Below are 10280 nucleotides of genomic sequence, written 5' to 3'. Positions count from 1 at the left end.
TTTTAAGCAAAAAAAGTTAATAAAGTCATAAATCAATTTTATTAGGAAATGGTAGAAAAAGATGGAATAAAAAAAGCAAATCAATATTTTCCAAGTAGAAGAATTTAATAAATTAAATTGATTATGAGAAAAAAATTTGTTACACAATGGACAGAGCTTTATGATCCAAAAGCTTAGAAAAAAAGAAGTCCCATGCTTCACGAGGTCAGAGAAAAAGTCTCAGCTTTAGGACTTTTCAACCCAAATTGAAAACCAATTTTCCTCATAAGTCAATTTTCTTTAGTAAATGGTAAAAAATTTCATAATAAAAAGCCAACTCTAGAGATTTTCAAACAAAAGAAGTTAATAAATCACATTAATTAAGAGAAATATAAAACAAAGTAGAATGCTTTCTAATGTTAGAAAGGAGAAAATGAGTGCTTCTTATTTAAGAACGAAAATTGATTTTTTATTTTTTATGAGAGAGAATGAGAGAGAGGTCTCCCTTTCTTTAATGGACCAAAAGAAGACCTCTGTTTAGACTTTAGAGAGAGAAAGGAGGGCTGTTTACTTAGAAAGACAATTAGAATAAAATTTTTAGAGAAAAAATGAATGGTTCTCTAGAAGGGGAATGAGAAGAGAGGATTTTTGTTTTTACTCAGAGACAGCATTAGGGCATTTTTAGTGAGAGAAAGAGAGTTTTCATGGGTTCAAGAGAGAGAGAGAAGAGCATTAAGGTATTTCTAGAGAGAGAGAGAGTTTTTTTTAGAGGGAGAGAGAGGACATGGGTTTGAATGGGTTTTTCATTAAAGAGGACAAAAATGGGGCCTTATTGGGCTCGGAAGCATAAAAACCCAGATCCGGTATGTTCATATAAATGGAGACCAAAATACTTAAGTTTTCTGGAAAATGGACCTTTGGCTTTTGCCTTGTGTCAGTTCCCCCACGACTGAAATGTCTCTCTCCAGATTTAGCATTACTCAGGAAGAGAGAGAAAAAATGGAGCCTCGGAGTACTTCTACTGCAACTGTTCATCCAGGCCTTAGATCCACCCTGAAGTAAGTACACTTGTCCCTCTTTCTGTCTCTCTCCCCCTTCATAATCCAGACCCCCACATAGATTCCCCTGTATAAACCCACCAAAATCATACCTTTTTGTGCCCAATTTCATCAGAGAAACAGACCCAGATTCTCCATTTTTTCAAAAAGGTCTCTCTTTTCTTGTTTTCTCTCTATTTCTGTGTATAATCCATTGGAAAGATTGAATCTTCATGCGTTTTTCTCGTGTTTGATACTGGGTTTCTCTCCCCTCTTTTTATTCATCTTTTTTGGTACAGTATTGGGCTTTCCCGCTATTGTTTTGCATATGTTTTATTAGGGGGTATTAGGGATCTTTTCTGCTTCTTCTCTTCATTTATTTGTGCATGTTATTGGGTTCTTTTGATGTCCTTTTTCTTTCTCTTGTTCTCCTGGTTTTCCATAAGATAATGGGGTTCTTATTGTGTTCTTATAGGTTTTTGAAGTGATTTTTGTTTTCGACCATTTGAATGTTGTTCTTCTTTTGCTTGATTTCTTGCATGTCATTTCTTTATCGTTTCTCTTTGTATGTGATATAAGGGTTTTTATTATTTTTTATAACAGGATGTTCTTGGGGTGTTTTTATAATCTTGTTCAATCTGATATTTGATCATTTCCCCTCTTATCTTGATAAATCCTCATCACAGTTTACTCTCTCTTGCTCTCTCTCTCTCTCTCTATACTTCTTTTGAACTGCTCTCCCATTTGTGATATTGGGATGTTGCATTTGTGACATTTTGTTCTGGGCCGCAAAAGAAAGGGTTGGAGAGCTGTTTTCTAAGGTGAATGGGCTTTGAGACAATGGTGTCTCAAGGTGGAGGGCAAACCCCTCAGTTCCAGATATTGGGTAGGCAGGGTTCTCTATATAGTCTCACTCTAGATGAAGTTCAAAACCAGTTAGGTGATCTAGGAAAGCCCCTAACCAGCATGAACATAGATGAGCTCCTAAAGAATGTATGGTCAGCTGAGGAGGGCCAGGCCTTGGCCACACTAGGTGAAAAAACAATGGGGCCTTCTTCCTCTTCTTCGGGTTTACAGCGCCAGAGTAGCCTCACTCTAACGAAAAATTTGAGTAGAAAGACTGTTGATGAAGTGTGGAGAGATATACAAATGGGGCAAAGAAAGGGCGAGGAAGAGAAGAAGTCGCATAGGAGGCAACCCACTTTAGGAGAGATGACATTGGAGGACTTCTTGGTCAAGGCAGGTGTAGTTAGTGAGAGTTCGGACAAAACCCAGCGAGTAACCGAGAATTCGAATTGTTTAGAGGGTGGCCAAGGGATTTGTGACATGGCTTCAGTTATGGGGATGGATCCAATGGGAAATGCTCATAATCTTCAGCAACAGCAAGCTCAATGGATGCAATACCAGTTAGCTTCTTCTCACCATCATCAGCAGGCTCAACAGGCTCAACAACAAAGTTTAATGGGCATTTATGGGCAAAATCGCAATGTTGGGCAAGGCTTAGGAATGGGAGGAAGCCCACTTATGGATGTGGGGTACCCTGAAAACCAAATGGGTGTGGGATCGCCTTTGGTAGGGACTTTGTCGGATACTCAAACACCGGGAAGGAAGCGTGTGGCTACTGGTGATGTCGTCGAGAGGACAGTTGAGAGGCGGCAGAAGAGGATGATCAAGAATCGCGAGTCTGCTGCTAGGTCTCGGGCGAGGAAGCAGGTTGATTTTTTACCTGTGTATGTTTGTGTGTGTGTATGCCTGTGCGTGCCTTGTGTGTGCATGTGGCTGGTTTGAACTCATGACTAGGGGCTACAGTGACAAATGCCCTTCAAACTCCAAATGGACCATGGGCTCAAATCACTCTCTCTTCCCCTGCTCTGTGTTTGAAATTTCGTTTAGTGCTATTTGAGTTATTGTCTTTCTAAATGTATGCTTTTTGTAATAGTTATTGTTTACATGTACAGGCATACACAAATGAGTTGGAGAATAAAGTCATGCGTCTGGAGGAAGAGAATGAAAGGCTTAAGAAGCAAAAGGTGGGGATCTCATCTTATTTCCAAAGTATTTTTTGATAATTTTTATATTTCTGCATACCATCTAGGATGTTGCCATTTGCATGTAGAGCATACCTTAAATTCTGTCCATGGTTTTTGGCTTTTGTATCTTTCTGCCCACCTATTGGCAAAGTAGGAAGCCGAGTAGTTGTACTTTTGATTAGTGCCTTATTTTTAGTCAGAGAATGGCTCTCACTTCAAAGAATGCGCCTTTTAATGCATATAGGGAATGTTGATCCTCTATAATGTTAAAGTTGCTCGAATAATTTAATCTGCTGCATGTGCTAATTTGTCCAATTGACTGCATAATCTTCTTGCTCAATTACTTCTTTAGCTATTAGTGAAATATTATGTTTTCGTCTACTTGCCATAGCTTGTCTTTGTTTTTCTTTTGGCTGCCTGTTGCTATTATGCACAATAATTTTTTATTTTATTTTCTGCACAATTGACTGCATAATCTTCTTGCATAGCAATTACTGAAATATTATTTTTTCATGATATGTTTAGGGATGTTTTTCTTTGGTCTGTCATTGAATTGATTGTTCATGAAGATGTGTTGAGAAGATGCAATATAATATGGTTATTCAATGACATTTTATTGATTACACTGATTGTCTGATACTTAGGGAAAAGTCTAGAATTTTGTTAAATGAGAAGTATCAAAGCTTGTTACCATTCAAAAAGGGAAAAGCTTGAAGCTTGTTCCATACTGATTAGAAGGTTTTCATAAGAATGGTCATCCTATTCAAGCCTTAAACCTTTTGTCTTTGCCTGTCTAACCCATAGGAATACAGTTTATGCAAGTTTCTTGTGTTGTTTATTCAAGTTTTTATTTTTATATGTCATTCATATTTTTCGACCCATAGGGAAACAGTTTATGCAAGTTTCTTTTGTTGTTTATGCAAGTTTACTTTTGTTTGTTCATATTTTTCGAGTTCAGGGTGGCTTCGGTATAACACAGCAGTATTGTATCGAGATGAAGCCAAACTATTATAGATCATGATTTAGCTGGTTTTTATTTTATTTTATTTTTTATTTATTTTTATTGCTTCTTCAGATTCTGTCTTTCCTATTTGTAATCAATTAATCATATCTTTTTAGGAATTATGTTTTGTGTGACTCGTTAGAAAAACAAAAATCTTGATTCATGTCAAGATATTATATTTGGCATGTTTCACTTTCATGGTTATATCCTTTTTATGATAGGGACTCAAAAGCTTTCTAAGACGTCTTTCCTGTTCAATTTATGTTTAGTGCATTTTTCGAATGCACTACATCAACCATTAGTGGATCACTTGTAGTACATTCACAATCTATATATTCATGTTTTTTTTCAATCATTAAATATTTATCTAGCATACATTAAACCACAATCAAGGGTAGGGGACATGTGGCATTCAATGAGATTAGGACCCTAGTGTTAGAGAGACTTAAGATTGGGCTACCTATTGACGGGGCCCTACAAAGTCGGAGTTTATGGTAGCCTAACTCATAGTCCAATTCAATTTCTATCTCTTCCTATGGTAAATTTTTTTCATAGATAATTCAATTGAGATTATAAATAGGAAATCTAATTGAAAAATGAAACTCTCCATTTAATAAATAATTTATCTCTATCCAAAATTAGGAATAAGTATTTTTTATGACACACACATAATAAGTATTTTAGAGATTTTATTTTTTGTGGAAAAGATTTTATTTTTTGTGGAAAATCTTTTACATGTTGTTTATCATCTTGATAGTGTTATTATAGTAAGAGTAGCATGCATTGCTTGAACCTCTTGCTTGTTTAGCATAATCTCATTTATTGATTTCGTCATTTTTTCACGCACCTAATTGGAACTGAATTAACCTATCCAGTGTTAGGCTCAGGCTAACCTGAGCCACTTGGCTGCGGTAGGGTGCCAAGTCCAGATGCATAATCTAGGAGTCTGATGAGTCTGGCCTGCATCACTGCTTTTAACGTAGAGACTTGGCCAAGCCAGTCTCCAACTCGAGCTCACGACACTGGCAAGTTCAAGCCTGAGGCTGAGCTTTTAATCACTGATCCTATGGAGTCTCAAGGTTAGCTTGATGGTAGTAGCTTGGGGATGTAGCGTGTAACCCTTGTTGTAGGGAGAGCCCTTGGAAATTGTTCCGTGAGATTAAGAAATCTTTTATTGGTTATTTTTCTGATTGAATTCAGAAGTTATCTTTGATTTTCTATTTTTATTAGGTAATGAGAAACTACTCATGTGTATTGGTGTATTTATTTATTCTGAAAATATGTCAGTAGCATGTTAATTTTCGTTGCTGGTCGGATTTGTCCCAAAGATTGGGCATTCATATCTATCACCTCATGTTGGGTAGTTCCCTTCTCAAACCTTAGGTTTTCCAGTTGGATTCCCTAGATTTCTTAGCCCAAATACAAATAAATAATGGAAAAACCTTCTGATGCTTGGCCACTTTTATGTCATATTTGTGCTGTGTGGCACAATAACCTATTGACATGGCTTCTGTTGTGTCTCTTTGTGTTTGTCCAAACAGTTTCTTAGTTCCAATAGATCAATTTTGAGATTTTGTATTATCTGGATAGATGTCTCCTAAATACCTGTAATATTCTTGTAAAGTACTGTTATCTGGATATAAGTCTCCTAAACACCTGTAATATTCTTGTAAAGTACTTGTAGAAGCTTATTAAATGATAAGGGTATTTTAGCTTCTATTAATACACTTTTTTTTAAGAATTGGGAGTGAGAATGCATTATTATACATGGAATATGTTTTGCATTTCATGTTTGTAGCCATGTTGGGGCATCATGACTAAGAGACTGATGTATCCAAATCAATGGATGTAATTTTGTGCTTAGTTTACTTTTGGATGGTCCAAAACTCAATTCAGATATATTTTTGAGATTTATGACCATTATTTCTCTGCATTTTTCTTAATTCAAGTATCTCAGACTCCAAGTCATGTTCAGAAGTTTTAGGTTTAATTAGATTTCAAGTTTTAGTTCGGAGTTCCATGGCCCTTCTAATCCTAGCTTAGATGTTTTGGTTTAAAGTACCACTCCGGTAGGAGTTTCCTTATGTTAGACTGTTGAAGTAGCTTACATAGTAGTTTTTTGAGTTGATTATGTTCTTTATGTTGAGTTTCCCTTTTATAATTGGAGTCTTAATCAAGCGAGGGATTGCTTTCAATCCAAGTAAGAGAGGGTCATGAGTTAAAAGCACTATTATGGGTACATGCAAAGGGCCTATAGCCAGACCATGGCACGAGTAATAGAAATAGAATCTTTGCAAGCCTCAATGATGTTGATTTCATTTTTGTGGTCTTGATACCACAAACCCTTCGTGGTGCCGACTCCACAAAACTTCATTCTTGTATGGTGCAGATTTCATACAATGCTTAGACACCCCTCGCATCCTTGTTCTCACTCCACTTCCTGTGATCCACATCTTCACCTATTCTCTTTCTAAAACCCCATGTCATACCCATACTTCCTGTGACCCTCATCTTCATCTATTCTCTGCCTAAAACCCCATGTCATACCCATACTTCCTGTGACCCTCATCTTCATCTTTTCTCTGCCTCAAACCCCATGTCATACCCATATCTCACTGCCATCAGGTACTTTCTCTTTCATCTCCACAAGCCACATCATCTCCATTAAACCCTAAAACCTTGCATCCTTTCATGCCATGTTCAGATTGCCCTGAGCCCAACATACAGTGTACACCACTTTCTTTCATCCCTTTAAACCCACAATCCCTATGTATTTCCAATCAAACCTACACACAACCATCCACTCCCACATTCCTCACCTGAAACCCTAATTCACATCAATAACCACCAGCCACAACCATAGTTTAACCTTCGCCCTAGATTTCTAAGCCTACTACCTCAAATCCCTAAGCCTACTACTGTTGGATCTGCCTCTTTGTCACTACATTAAATTATTAACATGGATGCTATATAAAGTTGTGTAGAATATATATGAAATTTGCAACGGAAAGTAAATGTTGTGTGAGTTGATTAAATGAAAGTGTTGGCTACCCTAAAGTTTAAGCAGTTTGGTATGAGTCCCATCAGCTCAGTCAAAACAAATGTTCAATTTTTGTGAGCTTGTTCACCTATTAATTAGGTGAAATGCTTAGGTTCTAATGTCCAGAGGTAGACAACAAAGGAGGAGAACTGGTTCTTGCCAGGATATTTATGAATGAGAGCATGTTGGTTTTTGTCAACCAAATGCTATTTAACATCCGTGCATCCATGGAGGCAAAAGAAAGCGATTGGTAAATGAGCAACAGTGCTAATGTTGTGGTCATATTGATAAACATTGTGTAGTGTTTGAGATTTCAAATCTATTGATGATGGTGGAGCTGTTTGTTGCATGCCTTCATAGCGCACAGTCAACTTTAAGCCTACTTTTGAAATTAGGCTAACTATATGTGGATGTATGAATTGCGACTTTATGGAACTAAAGAGTTCCATTTTTAACTCTTTTTGACTGAGTTGAATTCCAAATGCATGTTTACAAAAGCAGATCAAGACAGTATTGAGCTCACCTATGTTGCAGAAGCATTTATAACCATTGGTGCTTTTGACTGTCAAATAGAAAAAACCGCTCATGCATGAGCTTCATCAAAATTAGACATTTTGAGGTTTATATGCATATGTGTATGTATATGCGTATGTGTATTATCACTTCAGAACCATAGACTTTCATTCTCTAGTGATAGGTATTATATGCGTATGTGTATGTATATGCACATATGTGCGCTAGCATGGCTACAAAGTATCTTCCACCCTTTCTATTTATTGGCTAAAATTCTTGTAAATAATTTTTTTCTGATGCAAGGCTAGTTGGAGCAAAACTAAGTGGATACTCCTCTGATTAGGACAGATGAAATGCTTTTTTGGTATTGACTGTCAAGCTCGAAATTTAATCATATGCACACTTGGTTAATATGAATGCTTTTTGACTTTTTGTGCTCATAATTCCATGCAAGTTCTTCATAGTGGTCTCTCTTTTCTATGAGTCAAGGTGGCGTGTCATTGAGATTCCTTTTGGGTTTGAATTTCCATGAGTGATATGACTAGCACAAAATCTGTGCTGTTTGTCATTGATTGACAACCACTTCTAAAGTAGCAATTTTACCCGCCACATTTTGAATAATCCATTTTCATCAAGAATAAACAATTAAATGTAGAAAATTTTAGAAAAAAGAAGAAGAAGAAAGAATAATGAAGTAAGAAATAATTTCACGATAAACATCTTATCAAGAAAGATATAAAAAAAATGGAAAGAAATGAAGCAAGTATGATTGGTATCAACACTTAATTTTTCCTTTCTCTTGTTAACTGATTAACATAGATAATTGTGAACATTTTACTTATTCATCTGTTGTGTTTATTGTAAATGGTTATTTTTGTGTATTAGTTTATGCTTATTTATTATCAAGAAAGCGTTTCTGGTTTTCAGTTAGAAAAATATGTCTTCCACCAAAGCAGCTGAACCACTGCGTCACTTTGCTTCTCCAGCTAAACCATGGTGGTGTGGTTGTGCATGTGCGGATGTGTGGTTGTGTATGTTCTTTACTCATACATGGGATCTGTCTGTTCTTTTACTCATATGTGGGCCTGCTGGCTACATGGTTTATTTACGTGTAAATGTATGCTTTACTTGTTTGCTCATACAAAAGCGTGTTTGTGCGTGTTCATTCCATAATGTCATCATGATGACATGCATTTACCATGCTGTTAGGTACTGCTTGGTATTGCCAAATGTGTTGAACCTGTGTTGCATGTATACTGTTATGCATGGTAGTTTCTGACACGGGTACGTGGTTCAGATTCCCCATGCCATGGAGAAGAGTATTCAACAATGCAGCTATGTTATGTAGAGATAACTAAATCCAACAATGTTCTACTAATATCCTATTTCATGACGAATAACAAGAAATAATTGATTATACCTTAATTGGCTGAATCTATGGGTTTATTTAAAAATACCATAAATATTTCAAAATTCACTTGGGTTTACTCAAGACAAAAAGGAAGATCAAGTCTCTAAAATGATGTAATTAACAAACAAGTAGAATTTAAAAGAGTCCAAATTCATATGTTTGTCAATTCCTATCCGATACGGGTATGGCACCCAAACAGAAGAATCCATGTGACATTGTGTAGAACCTCTCTCTCTCTCTCTCCTCCCGCACTATGAGCTTTATTATGCATGCTTAAAATATGTGCTTGGCCTCCTCTAAAGATTAGAAGAACTACAACCTCCTTTGTTAGGAAATATGACTCAGTTTGGGGTATTTGTCATGATTTTTTTTCTGCTTATTACTAGTAGGAGGTGGAGAGACTGCTGCATTCTGTGCCTGCTCCCGAACCCAAATACCAGCTCCGAAGAACCAGCTCTGCACCCTTTTGATAAATGATGTGTTTATACTTCACAACAAAGGTTCTGTTGAATTCACTGTGGACCCTTTTCAAGATACAAATCCGGACTCGGCTTATGTTCCTCCTCTTTCTTTGTAAGTTTATGCTATTGGCTTGGAACTCTGCATTTGCTGTTGTATTTTTCATCTCCACTTGAGGCCTTACTATGTACATTAATTATATGTTTGTACTTTCTTGGAATGTTGGGATTTTGCTTTTGTGAGAGTGAGAGTGAGAGTGAGAGTGAGAGTGAGAGTGAGAGGGAGAGGGAGAGGGAGAGGCCGTGTTATTTGTGCTTTGGGTTCCTGATAAACTATTTGTGCCTTACAAGCCTTTACAGTTATACATGTAATTGTGGGAACTTCACCAGGCTTGGGAAAAGAAAGGAAGTGTTTATTTATGAGTCCATCCCAAAATGTGTATGGTTTGTGATGGAGTTTCTGATCCCTGTGGCACTCTCTCTCTCTCATTTTCATTCACACATGCATGCATCTATATCTACGCATACCTCTCGCATTTTCATTCACACATGCAAGCATCTATACCTATATATATTTTTTATATTAAAAAAACATATACTTTTTATAAAGAGACTATTTATCTTTTGTACATAGAGGTCACAATCATTTTCACTCATTAGATGTCAAATTGGATGGTTTGGGGTGTCAAGAAAATTTTTTTAGGAGCTTTGTCTATTCAATGACACACTCTTACAACCACCCATTTTGAAATTTAAGGGACAAGAATGATTGTAACCTCTATGTATAAAAATAAATGGTTTTTTCATAG

At 36.5% G+C, this 10280-nt stretch overlaps 1 protein-coding gene across 5 annotated transcripts; it reads left to right on the top strand.

Moving 5' to 3' along the window:
* The first annotated feature begins 666 nt into the window (after positions 1 to 666).
* LOC18427030 (ABSCISIC ACID-INSENSITIVE 5-like protein 2) lies at positions 667 to 9899 on the top strand. Of its 5 annotated transcripts, none has more exons than XR_016042292.1 (4): positions 667 to 2729; positions 2975 to 3046; positions 8530 to 8633; positions 9400 to 9899. XR_016042292.1 is itself a non-coding variant. In XM_020662888.2 (4 exons), exons 2-4 carry the CDS (start codon positions 1842 to 1844, stop codon positions 9481 to 9483), a joined length of 1041 nt encoding a protein of 346 aa, XP_020518547.1. In that variant the 5' UTR covers positions 667 to 1037; positions 1812 to 1841; the 3' UTR covers positions 9484 to 9899. The 5 variants fall into 5 exon arrangements, 4 of the variants coding, with proteins under 4 accessions (XP_020518547.1, XP_088705459.1, XP_006836156.2 ...); XM_020662888.2 differs by lacking the exon at positions 8530 to 8633 and having other exon boundaries at positions 667 to 1037; positions 1812 to 2729; positions 9403 to 9899; XM_088849333.1 differs by lacking the exon at positions 8530 to 8633 and having other exon boundaries at positions 667 to 1037; positions 1812 to 2729.
* Positions 9900 to 10280: the final 381 nt, after the last annotated feature.

Source organism: Amborella trichopoda, chromosome 1 (genome assembly GCF_054954075.1).
Source record: "Amborella trichopoda isolate Santa Cruz 75 chromosome 1, AtrichopodaSantaCruz75HAP2 v2.0, whole genome shotgun sequence".
NCBI lineage: Eukaryota > Viridiplantae > Streptophyta > Magnoliopsida > Amborellales > Amborellaceae > Amborella > Amborella trichopoda.
Note: the sequence above shows the minus strand (reverse complement) of the source record. Positions and strands in the feature narration are given on the sequence as shown.